Genomic DNA, 23,876 nt, shown 5'->3' on the forward strand with positions numbered 1-23,876 from the left:
AAAAGGAAAGGTCTGAATTAAAAAAAAATCCTTTCCTTTCCCCTTCAGGTTTTAAATTCTCCATCAGTTCAATCTCTTCCAACTGTTGCTGTGTGCAAAGTGGTCGCTGTGTTTCCCTTAATTATAATATTGACTACACCACAGAAGTAATTTGCTGGTCAGTACATACTTTGGGACATCCTGCGATTGCAGAGGGCATCCACAAATGAATGTTATTTCCTTATACACAATATTAAATTGCAACGAGATTTTTGATTCCTTCTTACGCACATTATACAGGATAAATACCTGGTAATCTCTTCTTTGTTCCCATGCCGTTCCTGTTCTGTGCTGATCCTCTCTCTTAGTCGATTCATCTCCACGTCAATACTTCTTGGAGTTCGACTAACCTCCAATCGTTCTGCATAAATTTGCATGGCTTTAGCAGTATTTTCCTGGGATAAACAAGAACATAAAGAGCTGGGAAAGGAAAATAAGATACATGGCACGACAATCTCGGCTCAACTACCAATGTTTTTCAGGTAGCAACGCCAAGTATAATTTCTGGTTCCACATGTACGAGCATACAAATGATAAATGCATGCCCTGTGCAGTCGGCTCAAACAGGCACAGTCTAATATACAAGTTCAAACCACTCTTATTTTCTTCTCAGCTGAACAATTTCTGCAAAAGATGGTAAATGCAGCAGCACGTTATTAGCACATTTCATTCACTCATGTTCATTTGGCTGTGACATTTAAATGGCCAAAAGAAAATCAAACAGATTTTTAAAAAAATCACGATGAATTCTGATAGCTAATAGGGAAAACTTATTTCCTCTGGTTAGAGAGTCTGTGACTGGGGGCTCAATAGTTTTACAGAAAGCTCCTTTTTTGAAACAGAGTTGCATGAAATTATTTGCTATAAACTAAGGCAAAGCATTGCTTCTTTTAAGTAAAAACTGGATAAATGGAACAGTGAATAATTCAAGACTTTTGAGATAAAGCAAGGCAGCAAAATTAGTTGCCGCGACAAAGAGCCGGCAGAGACACGCTGAGCTGAATGGTCTTCTTCTGTGTTTTAAACATCTATGGCAACTTGCCCTCCAAACTACTGGCTCAGGCTATTGATTGCAAATCACATCTCCAAGCCTCCCATGCTGGGTTGTTGCTCATTTAACAGCAGAGTCTGGACAGCACCATTTAAATGCTTGAGTGTTAAGGAAGTAGCACATTTTGACCTAAGGCTGTTCTATCTGCCTTGTGACAGCTCTCACTCCTGGTTTTAGCCCACTTTCCTCTTACTGAGTCAAAGTCAGAAACAGCACAAAGAACAGATCCACGCCATAATAATTCTGCAATAAGGAAGATGAGTTTTAAATATTAACAGAAAGACCTGGAACTAAATCAGGACAGAGAGTGCTGTTGAAAACAGTGTAGTCTCAAAGAAGTCAAGCAAAGATGACGCAAGAGCTTAAACAAAAGAAAAAGCAGAATACTAAGAAATGTATTTTATGGGATTCTGGATTTCAACACACTTTTAAAGTAAGGGAGTGATTGCTGTGGTACTGCATTACCAGATCATCTCTTTAATCATCCCCCAAGGCCCATGCTCATATCAACAGTTAAACAAAACAGTTGAAACAGCAGAATGCAGCACTAATAGCTCTAGCTTTATCTGTTTTTTTGGCTGAGTACCTCATGAGGGAATACAAAACGCTCATATTTTAAACCAATTGCATGATAAAGCTATTAATGCTCGTTAAAAACAAGGATATTTGAATTACATTTTCAAGCTAGTTGTAATGTTTTAAGTTGTTTCATGTTGGTTAAGAAGCCACAAGCAATCAGCTAGAGGCTAGTATTCTGAAAGGATATATACTTGGTGTAGAAGGAAGGCCTTCTGTTGAAATTGAATGGTTTGTGGCCTCTTTTAAGGTCAAACCAAATAAACAAACTCGTTAAATCAGGACAAAGTAAAAGGGGCAGCTCCCCAAAAGCAGGGGGAACAGCCTGAACAAAATCAAAGTATAAAGGAAATTTGAAAACATCAACTTAAAATGTGATTATTAGGGTCGATAAACACCCCAGTCCCTGCGGTGCCCAACAGGTAAGGAAGGCGTCAACTGCGCCCGCAGACACCACATGCTCCCTCTCCAGGTACACCTGGCTGCGAACATAGCCGCGGTAGAGGGGCAGACAGTCAGGATGGACAGCTACCTTGATTGCCCGCTACCTGTACCTGTAAATGGCACGCTTCGCCAGCCCAGGAGCAGGTTCACAAGGAGGTCGCCATCGCAACCCATCCTCTCCGCATTGGGTGTCTGCAGATCAGGAGTGTGGGACTGATGTGCAAACAGAACATTAGTGAAAGGTTCTACAGGAAAACAAAAAGGGAGTGCAACCTAAGACACAAAACACAGACATGGTGCATGGACTTCACCACGCCACAGAAGGGGCAAGCTTCGGAGCCCGTGAACCAGTGGATCCTACGGTTGTGCGGAACTGCCACATGCATCACCCTCCACCCCAGGTCCTCGATGTAATTGGGGGAAAACCCTCCATAAAGGGACCTCCACTGGGGACCTCCGCTGCCCGACGGCAACAAGGCCCGCCAAGGTGTATCCGGATGACAGGCAAGGACGCGGTAGTGGAAGGTGTGCAGCAGCAACCCGTACAAGAAATGTCTCCGCGTGGTGGAAAAAGGCACGGAGGACATTTCCGCAAGGCGGCACATGCTGTGGGGCACCTGACCCAAGGAGAGGAGTTAAGGCTTTGGGCCAGTGTGGAGTTCCATCCGAGCAGGGGAACGCTGGGGCTGGATCCCACTGCACGCCTGAGCCGCCTTGAGACCACGTGCATTTTCGGGGCTGAGCACGACCGTCCTAAGGTCTTGAATGGCCTTGCCTGTGCACCAGATGGACACTCCCATACGCTCAACCATCACGCGGGGGCTCATCCAGCCCACCCCTCCGCCACCCAGCACGTCCCTGATCCTGGTTGCCCCAGCATCCATAGCCTCCCTCTCCGTCAGCCACCTGAAGTTGTACGGCTGGAGGAGTGGATTCCTGAGCAGCGGCTCTTGCACGAGAGCCGCTATTCCTGATGGGGGACAGCTGCACCACGAGGCGACCGTGTTCCAGATAGTAAGGAGGTCCTGGTAAAAGACGAGCAACTCCTGCAAGGAGGTCAAAACGCACCCCAGATTATATGCAGGAACTGCACATCATAACTGAGACCGCGCCACTGGCGGAAGAAATACATCACCAGGTCACACCACTGTAGAGGGGGCTCAACGTAAAGGTATCTCTGCAGGGTCTGGAGGTGGAAGGTCAGTATCTGAGTGCGAAGGCACACAAGATCTTGACTGCCATCCTCAAGCAGGAGATGCAGAACCGCGGCAGGGACCCAGTGCAGTTGGTTGTCCCAGAAGAAACGCAGGAGGGTTCTCTGGATATTGGCGACAAACAGAAAGAAGTCTCACAACACCAGATTAAAGTCCAACAGGTTTATTTGTAGCAAATGCCACAAGCTTTCGGAAAATGAGGTTCCTTCATCAGGTGGGTGGAAGTTCTGATCAGAAACAAGGCACAAAGACACAAACTCAATTTACATGCATAATGATTGAATGTGAGTCTTTACGGCTAATCAATTTTTAAAAGTACAGACAATGTGAGTGGAGAGAGCTTTAAGCACAGGTTAAAAGAACGTGTATTGTTTCCAGACGGGAAAGTTAGTGAATATTTGCAAGTCCAGGCAAGTCATGGGGGTTACAGATAATGTGACATGAACCCAAGATCCCAGTTGAGGCCATCCTTATGTGTGCGGAACTTGGCTATCAGTCTCTGCTCAACAACTCTGCTCTGTCGTCTGTCGTGAAGGCCGCCTTGGAGAATGCTTACCCGAAGATCAGACGCCGAATGCCCGTGACCGCTGAAGTGTTCCCCAACAGGAACAGAACAGTCTTGCCTGGTGATTTGAGCGGTGTTCATTCATCCATTGTTGTAGCGTCTGCATGGTCTCCCTAACATACCATGCCTCGGGACATACTTTCCTGCGGCGTACCAGGTAGACAACGTTGGCCGAGTTGCGAGAGTACATACTGTGTACCTGGTGGATGGTGTTCTCACGCGAGATGATGGAATCCGTGCTGAAAGATTCGGCACGTCTTACAGAGGTTGTTGTGGCAGGGTTGTGTGGCGTCGTGGTCACTGTTCTCCTGAAGGCTAGGTAGTTTGCTGCGGACAGTGGTCTGTTTGAGGTTATGAAGGCCAAATGCTGTCCTACAGGGGAGAGTTCTTGTCATAAACCAGTTGGTCGCCTCCATGTTGTGGTAATGGCTGGTCTCTCTGATCCCTCCCCCTGGCTCTGTTGCCAATGATGTGGAGATGCTGGCGTTGGACTGGGGTAAAAGCAGTAACAAGTCTCACAACACCAGCTTAAAGTCCAACCGGTTTATTTGTGGCAAATGCCACAAGCTTTCAGAACATGCTGTTCGGGGGAGGGGAACAGTCCTGTCCAGCGACTCAGGTGGGAGGTAACTTTGACCTCCAGCTCCCGCCAGTTCTCTGGCCAGGATTCCTCGGCTGGGCAGAGGTGGGCCCCCAAGTAGAGGGGATTGGTCCTGCTCCAGATGAAAGGCCTGACCTCCTCTGGAAGGGGGAGGAGTTCCATGGGCAAGAAGGGTGGGACGTTCGAAGGGCGGTGGCCTCCAAAGGGTCCACTGCCAGAAACGTCCTGCCCACCATGAGCCCCTTTTCCAGGGCGAGGTGGACCACCTGCTCAGCCTTCAAAAAGAATATGGCTTTACTGTACATCTTCGAGGCCATGACAATGGCTGAGGGGCCAACAATACCAGCCATTGCCCGAATGCAGGCCTCAATGGCTATGTCGGGATGAGCGTACCACTTGACCCCGAGTTGTGATTAAATTGAAAGGTGACAAGGTCTTTGGGACGGCGGGGGCTTTGGCCGCTGCCATAACGGCAGAAGTGGGCTTGAAAGGCCCTGCCACCTGGGACAACATTGCTGTCACCATGGTGTCCAATCAAATGGTTCTGTGCCCACCCGAGACTGCCCAGATGTATGGCAGGGCGTATAGGTGTGTCCATGGGGAGGGATGGGGGGTCAGGTTGTAGGGAAGGATGGGTAAAGGCCTCTCCGCCTAGGTGGCAGGATGGGATCAGAGGGGGAATGAGGGAGTGTGTGGTGGGATTGGTGGGTGTTAAGGTGCTCTCTCCCGAGAGTTAGAGAGAGAGAAAAGAGGTTGGAGGAACAGGAGAGAAGACGAGGGCATTGAGGAGAGCTGGTGCCCCAGTCAGGAGGAAGGAGAGGAGGGGTGCTGGTGTTGGGGGCAGCAGTAGTGGGTAGGGGGGGGGGGCGGGATTTTGTTCCTTCAGCCCTCCTGGGTGCAACTGTTAAAGTCCAGGGTGTCTTCACCCCCCACCCTGCAAATGGAAATCAGTCTTAATATTCTTCCCCCCCCAACTCCCTTCCAAGCACCGATTTTTGAAGACAAAGGCATCAGTCCAACCACTCAGTCCTTTGATGCTGTTGTTTCAAAGTTGTGCAGCCCTCCCTTCTGTGGATGGAAAAAGAAAGAACCGCTCCCTCTGTGTCTTCTCTCTATCTCTCTCCACCCCAGCAGCCGGATGACAGGCAGTCTGGCAGGCCAGCTGGATGGACGGACAGCAGGCAGGCAAGCCGGACGGCAGGCAGGCAGGTTGGCCATAGCTCTCCTTCTTCCCCATTCCTTCTTACTGGAAGCCGTCAATTCAGCAGAAACAACAAAAACGGGTGTCTCCAGTAGCAAGCTCCGTAACTCTCAGATGTTGGAGACAGGAGAAAGTTTGAGTCTATCTGAAGCTCAATGTTCATTCAGAGAAAGAACAGCAGCAGCTTTGCTGGGCAGGAAACAGTTTGTGGCAGCGTCTTTATTTCTCAAATGTCTCAAAATATTGTTTCAATTCAAATGACATATTTTGCAAAATTATTTTATCTGTTTCTCCAAAAGCTCAAGTTTGCATGAGTAGATGAGCCACACACACCAGGAAGGTGAGAGTTTCAAACTCACTCTGAGTTTTTAATCTCCACCAGCTCATCAGTAAAGTATGTTACAACGTGCCTCAGAGTCTTTGGATTATGGATGGACAATAAATAAATAAACCCTGAGTATCTAAATATCAGATAAGAACAGAGTCAGATTCAGCTGCAGTGTGCTTTGTGGTAAATACCATTACACTCAGACAAATATTACACACAAATTATTACATCGTCTGACCCAATTTCCAACAACCAAAGCATGACACATCTAATCCCTAGCATGGGATGGGAATCTTCACAGGAGTGGGGAGAAGAAGGAAAGATTGGTGGGCTAAGGGAAACACTTCAATGGCTAATGATAATTACTTTATTCCTATCAAATCTCCAAGTACTCTGTTGAAAACTGAATTGCCAAAATTACACAACTTAAAAATTTCACTGAAAATTACATAGAAATTTTGTTCAGAGGAAAATAATTAAAACTATTCACCTAGGACCCGATTTTACCATCAAGTTGCTCCCATTTTCGGGCGTGAAATCTTGGTAAAGTCGGGCATGAGGCAGTAGCGAGATCCATGCCCACCTTCGCACCGGTTCCCCCTTTACCAAGGCCTGAAAATAGCTGCAATCAGCACCATGTGTGAAGCGGGCGCAACGTCAATTTAAATGCATTTTTATGCATTTAAATTGACTTGATGGGCTGCACACCGAAACTTAGTGGCACTTCCCCTTTTACCATCGCGTTCGCCCATCCGGATTCAGTGCAGGACATGGTGCGCAACGATCTGATGCAGGCGCTCCAACTTCTGAGGAGGTAAGTTCCGAGCTCCTGGCTGCTCTCAGACTCAGATCGGTGGGGGGGAGGGGTGTGAATAGAGGTGGATCAGATAGCTCTACACAGATCGGTGGGGCAGGAAGGGGGAGTCGGCTGCCACTCTGCATGCGATTGGTGAGGTGGGGGAGGAGGAGGGCGCTGCCATTCTGCTTGTGATCGGTGGGGTGAAGAGAGGGAGGTCTGCTACTACTCTGCGTGTGATATGGTGGGGGGGGGGGGGGGGGGGGGGGGGGTGGCGGCGGCAGGGGACTGTGATCAGCCAGGGTAGCGGGGGGGCTGGGGGCAATAAGGGGGTCATTAATATTTGTGGGGGCCAGGGGGAGGCATTATCTGGCCAAGAGCGATATGGCAGGGAAGCAATTTTCTATCTTATTTTTACTACACATGCACAATTGGAGGCACCGATCAGACCTCCAGCATTTTGTGTGTTTAGCCCCGCCCACAGGCTTCTGCAGCACGATTCAGAATCGCTGCTACTTTTTCAGGCAGTGTGTGTATGGGGCGCCTGAGAGCAGATCCAAAAGTCGGATCTGAAACACGCCCAGTTCAAGTCTGCCCAGCACTGAAAATAAAAATGGTAAAATAGGGCCTCTATAATCAAGCAATACATAACATAGTAAAATAATTTGTCTAACAATAATCACTGTGCTTGAAACAATTAAGGATACTGATATAAGATACAAGTTAGAATCTTCCACATTAGTATTTCTGCTACACTATGAAGTTATAATGATGCTTTAACAGATGATCATTGACAGAAAAAAAATCGTGTACCTTCAAACTTTTTTCTTTACTTTCCAGACTCGCTCTCAGTTTATCTATCCCATCCAAGTGCTCTTTTCTTTTCTCTTCATAATGTCTTTTATGATGTTTACATTTTCCAACTTCTGTGTCAATTTTACTTAGGTCATCCTATTAAGAAATAATGCAGGCCATTTTTAAACAGATAACACAATTCTGAAACAAACTAAGAAAAGTTCATAAACTTTATACAATTAATCTGCACCTTGATTGGATCAGCTCCTTCAGCTATTAGATTTATTTTCTCCTTGATCTCTTTGTACTTATGTTCAGCCTCACTCACTATCTTTCGGTGCTCATCCATATCCATCCTTGAATGCTCCAAATTATTCTTGCCAGACTCAATTCTGTGCCAGATATCTTGCACTTCTTCTTCCTAGTTTTTAGTAAAAGAAGTTAAGAGTCAGCTAGAAGGAAATCAGTTATCATCCAAACTGATACGAATTACTTATCGTCAAACAATCTCAAGTCTTCAAAAATACACGAAAATAAAATTTAGACGTCTACTTGAAGTAGGAGGTTTGTGTCAATTCAAAAAAAGTTAAGACACTCACCAGTGTGGAAATATCCACAGACTGGGGCTCATCCACATTTTCTAAATCTGTAATTTCTAGTTTTACCTTTGTCATATTTTCCTGAACCATAAGAAAAATAGATAGAAAGGTTATTTTTCTTTCTACATACCAAAAAAAGGAAAGCATGTTTTCCCCCAAATTTTTAATTACAGACCTGGATTTTCCTCTTCTGCATTTGTTTCATTTTCATTTGAGACTCATTTGTCCGTATTTCTTCTACTATTGACAGCAATCGTTGTTGAAAATGTGACAATTTGGCCATTTTATTGCTTACTTCCATCTCCAGCTGACTGCAAAACAAAAAAAGAATTGACCAAAGCACTTATGCCGCTGGAAAACAAGAAGTAATTAATATATATTTCCTCATTCAATAATAACATTTTTTTGAACTCGAGCAACTCATGGGCAGTCTCAAATTGATAATAGACCAGGGTGCAAGCTAGTTCTTAATGGTGAATCCGCAGACTAGAATAGCGTGTTCAATTGCACCAACTCCTCACATTAGTAACTACCAGACAATGTCCATATTTCATAAACAACAAAATTATAACAACTTAGCAATACTATATTCTTAAAAGGATGGTATTATAAATGGATTGGCATTAACAGTCAGGAAACATACAAAAGGTTACTATTTGCCACTAAAACAGCACTTGAGGATGTTATAATTTAAACATTGGAGATTCTCATGATCAGATTATCATACAAAGTGCATAATTTAGTTCAAGAGACAAACACAAGATTAAATTTCAGTGAGGTGATAGGCTGACATTTTAACTCGCTGCAGTTTATAAATTATAATGCTTATATGCTATACAACAGCACTGTAGAATTCTTTATTCTCTTAAGCTTTTAGAAAAACTAGTGGTACAAACTTTCCACCAATACCAGGTTATAGAGTCAGCCATGAGTGACACAGTAGCAACGCTGCTTCACAGCGCCAGGGACCCGAGTTTGATTCCCAGATTGGATCAGTGTAGAGTTTGCATGGTCTCCCTGTGTCTGCGTGGGTTTCCTCTGGGTGCTCCAATTTCCTCCCACATTTTGAAAGATGTGTTGGTTAGGTGCATTGACCCAAATAGGTGCTGGACTGTGGCGACTAGGGGAATTTCACACTAACTTCATTGTAGTATCAATGCAAGCCTTATTTGTGACTAATAAATAAACTTTATTCATTTATGTTTCTTCACTTGTTTTGCCAACCTCTCTCAACCATTAGCACAATTATCATCCAAGATTTCAGAATCATATCTCAACACATAGCAAGCCAGAAGGGAAGACTGACATGAAGGGGGAAGGGAAGCAACAGACTGTAGAGGGGGAAGGAAAAGGATAAGTATGTACAGGACTGGACTTCCAGAGTATCTTTCAAGATTTATGGCTAAAACCTACATATTTTTGGAGAAAATGCAACATTAAGATAGCTGATAGAGAAATTTACCAACCTGATTTCTGATTCCACATCATCACCCAAGTATCTTGCCCTGTCTGTTTCTGAGGAGTAATAGCGGTTGCTAAAGACCTGGTCACCTGCTGCAGTAAAGGCTTCTCTACAGTTCATGGGTGGTCTTTGCTGTTGCATAATTTCACGAGCTCTGCTGTTGCTCTGGAAATGAAATAGTCAATATTTAGTTTCTCGTTAGAATTTCTTTATTATCAAAGTGCTTGTTTGAGAAAAAATCCAGTACACTTCTCAATATGTTACCCATTGTTCTATGAAGGGCAATTAAATAACCTGTTGGCTATATTCTACTTTGGTTACTGCCATAAAAATCATATAATGTTTGACCAGTGAATTAGTACTCTGCACACGAAAATGCAATTTTAGAGGCAAAATAGCATTGGATCTGGATCTGGTTGCAGTGAAACCTAACTCTTAGTAGGCAATAAATTCAAAGCATGTTGAAGTTAGAATATAGAAAGAGAAATTTATTTGCCTCAAATGTTGAAACATAATTTTAATTTATTTTCTGGTATATTTCTATTTCGAATAAGTGAATGGACAAAATTTAGAATAAAAATAATCTGGTCCTGGTAGGTGGTAAACTCCCCAGACAAGAAACAAAAGCTGCATAAGATTTTCCAAAAATCCCAATTCTAGAATGGTTCTACAGATTGCAAGTTATTACATGTTACATGGTTATTCAAAAGGGAGGGTGAGAAAAACCAGGGAACTGCAGGCTAGTCAGCCTGACATTAGTTGCTGAGTAAATTTTGGAATCTATCATTGCAGAACCTTAGCAAAGCACTTTGAAAATTATAGTGTGATCAAACATAGTCAACATGATTTTTACAAAAGGGACATTGTGCTAGACAAGTTTACTAAATATTTTTGAGGATGTAACCATTAGGGCAAATATAGGGCAACCAGTAGGTGCAGTATATTTAGATTTCCAAAAGGTATTTGATAAGATGCATTGATCTTTCTGTTGTGGCATGAGATAAGGACTGTTGGAATTGGGGGCAATAACATGGATAAAGGGTTGGTTAACAAACAAGAAGCAAAGAGTATTGATAAACATGTTGTCTTCAAGTTGGCAAGCTGTGATGTATTGAGTAGCATAAGCATCAATGCTGGGGCTTCAGCTATTTATAATTGTTATTAATACAAAAGAGACAGAAGTGGAGATCCTCATGGCTATCATCGACACCACAAACCACTAGCTCAACAAAGGCACAGACAGTACTATGTCTTGGATTGCCAATAACAAAGCTTGGTGGAGATACAAGCTAAGGTGAGGACACAAAGAGGCTGCACAGAGATATAGACAGATTAAGTGAATGGACAAAGCAGTGACAGATTGAGTATAATTTGTGGAAATGAGATCATTCAGTTGGGTAGTAATAGAAAAGCATATTTTAAATAGGTGTGAAACTTGTAAATGTTGATATTCAGAGGGACTTGGTTCACTCATGCAAGGAACACAAGAAAATTAGCATGCAGGTACAGCAAGCAATTAGGAAGGCGAGTGATATGCTGTCCTTCGTTGGAAGGAGACTGGAATACGAGAACGGGAAAAAATAAAAGCAAATTACTGTGGATGCTGGAATCTGAGTAGGAGAGTTGGAAACCTTGTTATAATTATAGAGGATTTTGGTGAGACCACATCTGAAGTATTGTATGCAATTTGGATTTGCATATTTAAGGATGGACATGCTTGCTTGCTTTGGAGGTGGTACAGCAAAAGTTAATTCTGGTTCCTGGGAAGAGAGACAGATTAAATTGGATCTATACTCTCAGGAATTTAGAGGTGGTCTTAATGAAGCACAAAATATTCTGAAGGATTCAAAGAATATGCACTGAGAGGTTTATTCCCATCAGGAGAAACAAGAACACACTATCTCCAAATAAGTGGCTGCACATGTAAGATTGAGGTGAAATATTTCTTGAGGGTAGAGTATTTTTGAAATTCTCTCCCCAGACAGCTGTGGATGTTCCATTGTGGACAGATCTAAGGCTGAGATAGAAAGTTATTTGGTCTCTCTATGAATCAACAGATAAGAGAAGTGGGTGAGAATGTGAAGTTGAGACTAAGGATCAGCCATGATTGTAGTGAATGATAGAACAAGTTGTAGGGGTTGTATTGTCCACAATTTATATTCCACTATTCCTATTTATTAGGTTCTTGCATTACGTCCAACTCACGAAAACCTGACACTTCCTATAGTGAATTGTTTCATTGAAACACTGGGGCCATCTTTAGGAATGTGGCTCACTCACTTCATTCTTGTTTTATTGAATTAGTGATATGGGCATCACTGGCTGGTCAAGTTGCCCTCGAGAAGGTGGTGGTGAGCTGCCTTTTTGAACCGCTAGTCTCTGAGGTGTGGGTACACTCACAGTGTTGTTTGGAGGGAGTTCCAGGATTTTGATCCAGCGATAGTGAAGGAACAGTGATATATTTCCAAGTTAGAAATGACTTGGAGGGGAACCTCCAGGTGATGGTGTTCCCAAGCATCTGTCCTTGTCCTGCACAGTGATGGTCGTGGGTTTGGAAGGTACAGCCTAAAGAGCTTTGTTGAGTTCCTGCAATGCATTTTGTATATGGTACACACTGCTGCTGCTATTTGTCAGTGGTGGAGAGAGTAAATATTGTGGAAGGGGTACTAATCAAGTGGCTGCGTTGTCCTGGATGATGTCAAATTCCTTGAGTGTTACTGGAGCTGCACTCATCCAGGCGGGTACAGAATATTCTTTCGCACTCCCGACTTGTGTTTTGTAGGTAGTGGACAAGCTTTGGCAAGTCAGGCTGAGAGTTACTCACTTCAGGATTCCTAGCCTTTGACCTTTTATTTAGCTTGCCTATATAAATAGTGGGGGATTCAGCTAAGATAATGTCACTAATAGTCAAGGGTGATGATTAGATTATCTCTTGTTGGAGATGATCAATACCTGCCACTTGCATTGCACAAATACTACTTGCCACATGTCAGCTCAAGCCTGGATATTGGACATGGACTGCTTCAGTATCTGAGGAGTAATGAATGGTGGTGAACATCATGCAGTCACCAATGAACACCCCCACTTCTGACCTCATGATGGAAGAAAGGTGATTGATGAAGCAGTTGAAGATGGTTGGGCATAGGACACGATCTTGAACAACTCCTGCAGAGATGCCTTGGAATGGAGATAACCGACACCCAAAAATTACAACCCTCTTCCTTTGTGCCAGGTCTCACTCCAAGCAGAGAAGAGTTTGCCCCCAATTCCCACTGACTCCAGGTTTAGAATCATAGAAACTTTACAGAGCAGAAAGAGGCCATCTGGCCCATCGAGTCTGCAACAACCACAATCTCACCCAGGCTCTACCCCCACCCACATCCCTACACGTTTACCCGCTAATCCCTCTAACCTACGCATCTCAGGACACTCCAGGGTAAATTTAGCATTGGCCAATCAACCTAACCAACACATCTTTGGACTGTGGGAGGAAACTGGTGCACCTGGGGGAAACCCACGCAGACACGAGCAGAATGGGCAAACTCCACACAGACAGTGACCCAAGGTGGGAATCAGAGGTCGCTGGAGCTGTGAAGCATCAATGCTAACCACTGTGCTACCGTGCCACTTGCTAGGGCTTCTTGATGTCATAACAAGTGATACCTTGATGGCAAGGGCTGTCAGTCTCATTTAACCTCTGGAATTCAGCTACTTTGTCCATGTTTCAACCAAGGCTATTAAGATCAGGAGCTGAGTGACCCTGCTGGAATCAAACTGAGCGCGATCAGGTTATTGCTAAGGAAATGCTGCTTGATAGTGCTGTTAATAACCCCTTCTATCACTTTATTATGTTTATCTCTTTATATGTACGAGTTCTGAGAAGTTTGAAGTGTTTCATTGAACCAAAAAGCTTGGGTAGTTGTCCTAGAAGCTGTTACCAGACCAACTCCACGCATACCAATTATATGACATGAAGCACAAGAGAATAAAATAACAGGAGAAAGTAGTTACACTTTAAGTATCAAACATTTCATTGCACAATTTAACTGAATATCAAAATTAATCCCACCGATGATTTCCTACACATGTAGCTCTTTCAAACAATGAGATAATTTAAAGGCAATTCGCTTTTTTGTTCGTAGTACTTGAAGGAGGAACACTAGTCAAGATATCAGTTAGTTGTGTAAAACATAAAAACACAATTACTGTGAGGGAGGGTTAGCAATAAACCTCAAGAGGACATAGACCGTGAATTTTTCTAAAATTATCAGCCTCAACTGGGCAACTGTGCCCAATTTCAAGCATCACATTTTAGAATGTGGAGGTTTTTAAGTATTTTCTGTGCTATCTTTAGAGAATGATTCTGGGGTGAAAGGCTTCACTTATGATCGATTGGAGAAGCTGTGCCTGTTTCCTTCAAGAGGAGAAGATTTACTGAGATCAAATAAAGATGTTCAAAATAATGAGGAGACTGGACAGCGCAACGAGGAGAAAGCTTTCCCTTTGAACATCTTTATTCAATCTCAGTCAATCTTCTCCTCTTTAAGAAAATAGGCACAGCTTCCCCAATCGATCATAACTGAAGCCTTTCACCCCAGAATCATTCTCTAAAGGTAGCACAGAAAATACTTAAAAGCCTCTACATTCCTGATCGTGCTCAGTTTTGATTCTGGCAGGGTCACTCAGCTCCTAACCTTAACAGCCTTGGTTGAAACATGGACAAAATAGCTGAATTCCAGAGGTTAAATGGGATTGACAGACCCTGCCATCAAGGTATCACTTGTTATGACATCAAGAAACTAGAGGACACCAATTTAAGATATTTGTTAAAAGAAGCAATAGCAACATGAGGAAAATATTTTTATCACAGTGTGTAGCATCTGGAATACACTGCCTGAAAGTGTGGTGGAAGCAGATTCAATTATAGCTTTCAAAGAAGAGCTGCATAAACACATGAAAGGAAAAAGTTACAGGAATATAGAAAAAAGCAGGGGAGTAAGTTGAGTAATTTTTAAATAGAACTGGCATGGACGTGATGAGCTTAATGTGCTGTAACCTTTCCAAAATTCGACAGGGCATGAATGCTGTTGGCAAGGTCAGCACTTGTTGCCCAACTCCAATTGTCCTAGAGAAAATGATGGCAGTTTGCCTTCCTGAACTACTGGAGTCCATGTGGTAAAGACATACCCACCGAGCTAATGGGATAAAGTTCCAGGATTTTCACTACGTGGCGGTGAAGGAACAGCATTTACTTCCAAGTCAAGATGGTGTGTGGCTTGGAGGTAAATTTGCAAGTGGTCACGTCTCCATGTACTAATGGCCCTTATCCATCTAGATGGTAGAAGTTGCAGATTTGGAGGGTGCTGTCAGAAGGCTTGATGAGTTGCTGCAGTGCATCTTGTAGGTAGCATACAGTGGTACTATAGTGCATCAGTGGAGGAAGTGAATGTTGAAAGTGATGGGCGAAGTGTTAATCAAGTGGATTGCTTTGTTCGGGATGGTGTCAAGCTCAAGTTTTGTTGGAGCTATACTCATCTAAGCAAGTGAAGAATTTCATCACGTTCTTGACGTGCCCTGTAGATGGTAACAGGCTTGGGGAGTTAAAACATGTATTACCTGCCACAAAATTGCTAGCATCTGACCTAATCATATAGCCACAATATTCTTTTGAATTGGTTCAGTTAAGTCTCTGGTAACCCTCAAGATGTTGATGGTGGAGATTTATTGATGGCAATGCTGTTGAATGTCAAGAGGAGATGGTTAAATTCTTTGTTGGGGACGATCATTGCCTGGCAAAAATTACTTGGCACTTATTAGCTCAAGTCCAAATGTTGTGCACATCTTGCTGCATGCAGGCACTGAACGTTCCTGTATGTAAATGTTTCAAATAATACTGAACACTTTCCAATCATAAGCAAACAAGCCAACATCCGATGTTACGATGGACGGAAGATCACTGATGAAGTATTTAGATCTAGGGATTTCTGATTACAGTGATTGACAGGGTCACGTGATGATGTAGTTTGTGTGTAGTCCTGGGTCTGTAGCAGAGGAATAGGCTTTTGCTGAAAGCATTTTGTTTGCAGCTGAAGCTAGAAGGATTTTGCTGGTTTCTGGAAATCCATCTCTCTTTGAGAGCTATATGTCTGTCTACACTCATTATAGCAAGTATATTTAAGATCACTAGCTGTATTTAAAGTGGCATTTAAATTTGTAAGAGGAATGTTGCTTATTTGGAACTGAAAAAGTGATGTCAGAAATTAAAGTTTTCTTTTCATTTTTAAATATTGTTCAATTGTTGATGGTTAGGCTGCTTCATTTGTTGGAATTATATTTAAACGGTGTTATTAAAAAAGTTAGCTTCACTATAAAAATCTCTACCTTCTCAGTGGAATCATTCCTAAAAGGAAGTATCTTTTCCTTATTTATGCCAAAATAGAAAAATTGTTACGGTCCAGTCTGGCTTCATAATATTCCTTGGGGTTCTGGTTCGGACCCTAACAAAAATTGGAGCCTCCTGTCAGGATGAAAAAGTATAATTCCTTGTTTGGCTTGGGATTATTGAACTTAAAGACAGTGAGTTTAGGGAAGTGGTGCTTTCTTTCAGATGTTGCATTCGGTTAGTTTAACTAGGGAGAACTTTGTGAAAAAGTGGCTCTTTCAGTGGCTAATGATTTCCTGGGTATGGAAAAGGTTACTCAAGGTGGTTAAAGCAAAGCTTTTGGAGTTGGCGAACAAACTATAATTGACATTACCTGAAAAGACAAGGAAGGCAGAGATAATTTCAGCGATAGCGCAGCTTTTAAAATTTGCCAGAGACACAGTTTGAATCATCGGAATTGACTAGATTTCAATTATAAACAGTTGCAACAAGGATTCTGAGGAGATGAGAAAAGCCATCGTGAGTGCATAGGAACTAGAATCAGAAGTCGACAGTAAGAAGTTAAGAAATCTGGGAAAGAAGTGGTCAGACATGTATAAAATTTGAAAGAATCAAACCAAGTAACTTTGATAGGTGGATAAGAGTCTTAAAAATAGACCAAACATATGATGATCTTATGGAAATGGTTATTTTGGAGGAATTTAAAAATTCACTTCCCGCCATAGTGAGAACTCACATGAAAGAACAAACAGTTAAAACTGAGAGATTAGCAGCCAAAATGGCAGATGATTTTGAATTAGGTCACAAATCAAGGTTTGGTTTTTGACCTCAATTTCAATCTGTGAGGGATAGAAACTGGAAAAAGAACAGGTGGTCAAGACAAAGGAAGTCACGTTTTAGATAGTACAGACAGTTTGCGTTAGGTTAAAAAGGAAACTTGAGGGTGGAAGAGAGATCAGAAACCTTAAATGCTTTCATTATAATAAAGTTGGACACACAAAGTTGTCCAGAGGATTGGGATAAAGGAATTCCATTTGCACTCTTTACAATTAGGGATGCACCTAATGAATCAAATAAATTCAGTCCATTCAAACTGATTTTTGGACATGAAGTAAGAGGACTTAAGTTGATCAAGGGGAAATAGTAAGTCAGTATTCTGATTCTACATCGTTGGACTATGTGTCAAACTTTAGGGAGAGATTAACTAAGGCTGATAAATTGGCTAGACACATTTAAAGGTGACACAGCATGTGATGAGAAAAGAAGATATCAAAAAAAATTATAGTTTTGATAACGAGGAGAAAGTATTAGTATTATTACCCGAGGTAGGAGAACCTTGAAAAGCAAGGTTTAGTGGGCTTTATCAAATCGAAAAGAGTGAGGGAAACTATTTGATAAGAACGTTAGATAGAAGAAAACTCAAACTGTCATGTTAATATGTTAAAACGATATTTTGATAAGAAAGAAAAGCAGAACAGGATATGTTAGCTGTTGGTAAAGAAGTAAATCCAGATAATTCTGAGTTTGGCATTCCGCAAATTACATTGGACAATGAGAAAATAATCAGAAATGCTAAAGAATGATATCATTGAAGTGGCACCTATACTGAAAGCAGAAATTCAATTATTAAATGACAGAACTAAAAGTGAAATAAGCTTCTAAATTTGAGCATTTGTCCTGAATTAAATAAGCAATTGTTCTATTAAGATACTCAAAAGGCTAGTTTATGTTGAGTGACATTTCAATTATGCTAATTAAATCCATTTACAAATTGATTCCATGTTACCAATGCTCTACACTTACTTATTTTGTTTTGGCAGACAAAGTTATTTCTCTTATTATAATTGGAGAGATTAGGTAGATAGCAAAGCAGGCTCCTGTAATTTGAATATTATGGATTTGAAGTTGTTAGCACTCAACCACAATATGTGAGCCTTCAAACAATTCATCTGGTAGATCACTGAAGAAAAGATGACATTTTCTAATGAATTCTTAGATTATAGATGAACATAACAAACAAATCAAAGTTTTGAATAAGTACACAACTGGTCAAATGGAGTACTCTAACCACAAATTGCACCTTTGGAATTATACTTGGAAGCAATACACTACATATTTGATGAAACAAGCTTCTTAACAAAATATAAATAGCTGTGGTTCAGTCTGCTGCATTATGGAGGTCAATTCAATCATTTTTCAACTTGAAAACAACCACAGTCACTTCTAAAATTGGATGAAAAGAAAATGGCAAAAGGAGGACTTACATTGATTAACAGAATTCTTTCTATGCCTCTCATGTCAATCAAACAGTTTGCCACCACTGGATTACTTATTTCTAAGGCATCAAGAACTGTTGGGAAATCTGGATGATGAACAGCTCTTAAAGAGAAAATATACATTTTTAATTATTTTAGTAATGCCTCCCTCAATAAGCTTTGAAAACAGTAAGTGTAAAGAGTGAAGAATACTGAATTTTACAGATTATGACAGCCTTGAAGTGCTGTTTTCTATTAAAGACAATATAATTACATAGTTTATAAAGAATTGAAACAAGATATTTGCCTTCATTTTGACAATTTGATAACATAGAACTTGAGTATTGATGAAAACAAAGATAAGTTATCAAAGCTTTTCGTCTTGCACTCATCAGGATTGCTCACAAGAACAGTAAACAGGAAGACAATTTATATTACACAAGAAAAAGGTGCTGATTGGTTGGCAAGTGGACTTTGATCGGTGGAGGCATTGCTATGGAGAACAGAGCATGGAACAGTTAACTATCCAGCTTCCTTCAAATTCAAAATAGGCAAGTCAACTCTGACTGGTTAAGATATTTCCCTAGGGAATGAACCAAGCCGGGGTGGGGGGGAAGAGAGAGAGAGAGAGAGAGAGAGAGAGAGAGAGAGAGAGAGAGAGAGAGGAGGAGGGGGAAAGAGAGAGACAGAGACAGAGAGAAGGAGGAGGACGAGGGTAGCCAGACCTGCAACTGGGCTCCAGCCTATTGAGAGACTCCCAGGCTGTTTTTTTGGTCATAATCAGCGTTGTGCTGGCAATCAGCACGAGCCAATTACTATATTGAAATACACAGCCTGGGATGGTATTTGCTGGGTTTGCTAACGCTGGTACTGCCAGCTTGGCACTGCCCAGTGGGCACCAAGGTGGGGGATGAGGCCTACTCGGGGGAGAAAGGCACTCGCTGCGCACTCTGCATTACGGATCGGTGGGGTTAAGAACATAAGAAATAGGAGCAGGAGTAGGCCATCCAGCCCTTCGAGCCTGCCCCGCCATTCAATAAGATCATGGCTGATCTGTCGCTGCTCAGTTCCACTTTCCCGCCCTCTCCCCATAACCCTTAATCCCCTCTCCTATCAAAAACCCATCAAACCGCGTCTTAAAAATATTTAGCGAGGCAGCCTCCACCACTTCAACGGGCAGAGAATTCCAGAGATTCACCACCCTTTGAGTGAAGAAGTTCCTCCTCAACTCCATTCTAAACCGCCCCCCTTTTATCTTGAGGCTGTGCCCCCTAGTCCTATTGTCTTTTTTGAGCGGGAAGAGTCTTTCCACCTCTATTCTATCCATCCCATTCATCATCTTATACGTCTCAATGAGATCTCCCCTCATTCTTCTAAACTCTAACGAGTACAAGCCCAGTTTATTCAGCCTCTCCTCATAGCTCAACCCCCTCAACTCCGGTATCAGCCTAGTAAACCTCCTCTGCACTCCCTCCAAGGCCAAAATATCTTTGCGCAGGTGCGGCGCCCAAAACTGCACACAGTACTCCAGTTGCGGCCTCACCAATGCCCTATACAGCTGCAGCAAGACCTCCCTACTTTTATATTCAATCCCCCTTGCTATGAAGGCCAGCATCCCATTCGCCTTCCTGTTATTGTTATTGTTGGGAGGGAGGGAGGGAACGAGCCATCAGGGCTGGATATATGGGTGAGGGAGAGTCATGGAGGCTGTCAATTTTGGGGGTGGGGGGTGTGGTTGGGAAGCCAGTGATCAGGAGGGGGACGGGGTCTAGGAAGCAATCAGAAGGCTGATTGGTGGGCCCAGTGTGCGTGCACCCATCTCCCCACTGACAGATCAGCACATGGGTGGTGGCCCTCTCAGTGCACTGATGCTGGCCTCATGAGCTGAAATAGGCCCTGCCTTCCCTTATTAGCATGAATTCCCTTTCAGCACTTCGCGATGCACAGAGTGTCAGAGGTTCATTCAACTATGTATGCCCAAAAAGCTGGCAGGAAAATCTCCCGTTTTCCCACCCATTGGAGACTTTGTTTCTTTTGAGAGAATCGTCCCTTATATTCTGAGTGGTTGCGTACAGTCAGTACTTTGCCTGTTGCAGACTGCTAAAGGGAAGTGCGAGTTGATATGATCCACCAGTCGTTGGGACGTATGGTCAATATTCCTGGCATCACTGAAACTGAGATTCATATATCGCATTACACTGTGAAAGATAGGCAGGCATCATTTTTGGCTTGATGCAGTATTCTGTAAGTGGAGAATATCACTCGTGTTGCTGTTGCATAGTAACAGCATGCAACAGTTAGCATTATCTGTTGTTCAAATTGTGAGTAAAACTCAAAGCTTTGATAGCATGTCTTTCTTTTTTCAGCAATATTTTGACAATGTTATAAACTTTGCCACAGTCATGTACAAAATCACCCAATTGCATTATCAGTAACACAGGCATCTGCACGCAAATCATTTCTCTACATGCTTAAGTGTGTGGGCAACAGTTTAACAGACGGACATGAAGCACGTTGAAGAGTGAATGCTGCAGCATAACTCTTTTCTCTGAAATTTATACCAAAGGCTCAAATGGGACAAGCCACAGCTATTGTATGATACAGTAAAGCAATGAGGCTTTAAAAATATCTACTTTTACTGAAAAAGTAGGCATGCACATATTTTAGACAGAGAACTCAATATTGGGTAAACAATATAAATTACATACAATGCTTTTATGTACAGGTTTTTTGTGTAAAAACATCTTAATGAAAGATTAAACATTTGAGAATCTTGAAACATACCTGTCTCTTACATTGTACACTTGATTTGAAAACTCACACACATTAATTTGTGGTCGTCTTCCTGAACTGAAATATCGAAACATCAAAGTCTGCAGCACCTGCTCATCTCTATAATTATCGCAGCAAAATGAAAGCAGTAGTCCTTTCAAACAACTTTCAACTGCCAAAGCCAGTTCAGGATATTTCAGTCTGAAGCAAGCACCTAAACAATTAAATGAGACTTTTACACACCAACTAACATTCACTATTTTTAAATTTATATGGTTATGTCCTAATATACAGTATAATATATTCCCAAGCACATTTATCCCAACCATAGCTGTTTACATTAAAAGGCTTGTATTGCCCAATGGAAAAAATAAAACTTTAGATTGCCACTCAACTCAAGCAGTCATTTTTAAAGCTCTTTACTGGCTTGATGCATTGCACTACACGTCACTGAGCAATATAGAATGGAACAGTGGTTGGATGGTAGTAGGAACGCTACGTTTCACCTCAGCATCCTAAGCTAAGTGAAAATTAAACAGGGTTTTTGCACTGATTATTATACAGCAATTCTCTTAAAAGTGTAGACGAAAGCATCAGGTGAAGCAAGGATCAGAGTTACTTGCACTGCTGCCAAATGACTTTACATTCCTAGACCAAGCTGATGTAAATAAGCACTTGAGCAAGATACCAAAGTGATATCAGTAACTACAAAAATAAATGATGCATTAATCCAAGCCTTTAAAAAATGAAGGATATTTAAAAGATACAAGAGATAATTCTGATCTACCACACATCTTATTAACTGACCACTGTTAGTAATCAAGCATAGTTAGAAGCATCAACATAATTTTAAAGTCAGTTAAACAAGCCACTCCAAATGTATTGGCCAAAAACAGGTATTTACCAAAGTAGCAGAGCAGCAAGTGTGTTCAAGCAGTGCAGGAAGAAACATTAGGTCACATTCAAAATTCAAATCGTCAAAACTGGGACATGAGCGATTGAGTTTGATCAGCTCAATAACTCTTCCAAACTACTAGAGATCAGCATGCAAGTTTGCACAATAAGAAGATAATGGGTTTCACAGTACTCAGGCCATAACCAAAGTAAACAGAAATTGAAATATGGGAATAGGTAATTAAACTCAATTAGCTAGTGTTATCATTTATCCTTCATGTAAGCAGTAACCCTAATTGCACATGCCTGCCTATTCCCATAACTTTTTACTCCTCTTTCTTTCAACCAGTTATCAAACCCATTCTTAAAAGTTTACGTAACTTATCTGAATTATGAATGCAGTAGAAGTTGGCCCTTTTAAGTAGTGTATCTGAGTACAAACCTGTGACATTATTTACATCAAATCTAACCAGGTTAGTCACCATTTTTTAGGGACCTCACTGCATGCATTTCCAGAATGGCATCTGGGTCACTAGTCATGGATTTGTCGAGTAACAATAATTTAATAAGGCATGATAAATCCCCAGGACCTGGTGAAGTATATCCCAGGACGTTGTGGAAGGCTAGGGGGGAAATTGCAGGTCCCCTAGCTGGGATATTTGAATCATGGATAGTTACGGGTGAGGTGCCTGAAGACTGGAGAGTGGCTAACGTTGTGCCTTTTTAAACAAAGGGCTGCAGGGAAAAGCCTGGGAACTACAGGCAGTGAGCCTCACAACTGTGGTGGGTAAATTGTTGGGAGGTATTTTGAGAGAGAGGATCTACAAGCATTTAGAGATTTTAGAGATGCAAGGACTGATCAGGGATAGTCAGCATGGCTTTGAGAGTTGGAAAATCATGTCTTACAAATTTAACTGAATTTTTTGAAGGGTAACCAAGAAGATAGATGAGGGCAGTGCAGCTGATGCTGTCTACATAGACTTTAGCAAGGCCTTTGACAAGGTACCGCATGGTAGGTTGTTGCATAGAGTTAAATCTCACGGGATGCAGGGTGAGGTATCTAAATGGATACAAAATTGGCTTCTTGACAGAAGCCAGAGGGTGGTTGTAGAGAGTTGTTTTTCAAACTGGAGGCCTATGACCAGTGGTGAGCACAGTAAGAAGTCTGACAACACCAGGTTTAAGTGCAACCGATTTATTTGACAGTAAACTCACAAGCTTTCAAGGTTCCCCTCTTCGTCAGGTGAAGGAAGAGTTCTGGCCTCAGACAGAGCATATAAAGTACAGACAGTTTACAGATTACTGATTGGAATGCGAATCTTTACACCTAACTTGCTATTCAAGTCTTAAAGTGGCTAACAATGTGAGTGGAAGGAGCACTGAGCACAGGTTAAAGAAATGTGTATTGTCTCCAGACAGTACAGTAAGTGAGGTTTTACAAACACAGGGTTACAGATAGTGTGACATGAACCCAAGATCCCTGTTGAGACCATCCCCATGTGTGCGAAACTTGGCTATCAGTCTCTGCTCAGCGACTCTGCGTTGTCGTGTGTCGTGAAGGCCGCCTTGGAGAATGCTTACCTGAAGACCTCACTTAAAAACCTCACTTACTGTACTGTCTGGAGACAATACACATCTCTTTAACCTGTGATCAGTGCTCCTTCCACTCACACTGTAAGCCACTTTAAGACTTGAATAGCAGGTTACGTGTAAAGGTTCACATTCTAATCAATAATCTGTAAACTGTCTGTGCTTTATATGCTCTGTCTGATGCCAGAACTCTTCACTCGCCTGACGAAGAGGGGAACCTCGAAAGCTTGTGAGTTTACTATCAAATAAACTGGTTGGATTTAAACCGGTGTTGTCAGACTTCTTACTGTGTTTACCTCAGTCCAATGCCAG

The 23,876-nt window shown here is 42.1% G+C and overlaps 1 protein-coding gene across 4 annotated transcripts in view; it reads right to left on the reverse strand.

Moving 5' to 3' along the window:
- Positions 1–23,876, reverse strand: part of LOC145344898 (structural maintenance of chromosomes protein 6-like) — a 92,651-nt gene that overhangs the window by 22,199 nt on the left and 46,576 nt on the right. For all 4 annotated transcript variants that reach the window (XR_013887002.1, XM_080192191.1, XM_080192189.1 and 1 more), the window contains 8 exons: positions 21,093–21,294; positions 18,318–18,432; positions 9,676–9,836; positions 8,385–8,520; positions 8,210–8,290; positions 7,861–8,031; positions 7,629–7,766; positions 289–434 (listed from right to left, as the gene is read on the reverse strand). Coding sequence is in view for 3 of the 4 variants with exons in the window: in XM_080192191.1 (XP_080048317.1) it covers positions 289–434; positions 7,629–7,766; positions 7,861–8,031; positions 8,210–8,290; positions 8,385–8,520; positions 9,676–9,836; positions 18,318–18,432; positions 21,093–21,294 (1,150 nt within the window). In the remaining variant the exon portion in view is untranslated. The remainder of the gene's footprint in view (positions 1–288; positions 435–7,628; positions 7,767–7,860; positions 8,032–8,209; positions 8,291–8,384; positions 8,521–9,675; positions 9,837–18,317; positions 18,433–21,092; positions 21,295–23,876) is intronic.

The sequence above is a fragment of the Carcharhinus amblyrhynchos genome, chromosome 7, assembly GCF_965287045.1.
Source record: "Carcharhinus amblyrhynchos chromosome 7, sCarAmb.v2.hapA, whole genome shotgun sequence".
NCBI lineage: Eukaryota > Metazoa > Chordata > Chondrichthyes > Carcharhiniformes > Carcharhinidae > Carcharhinus > Carcharhinus amblyrhynchos.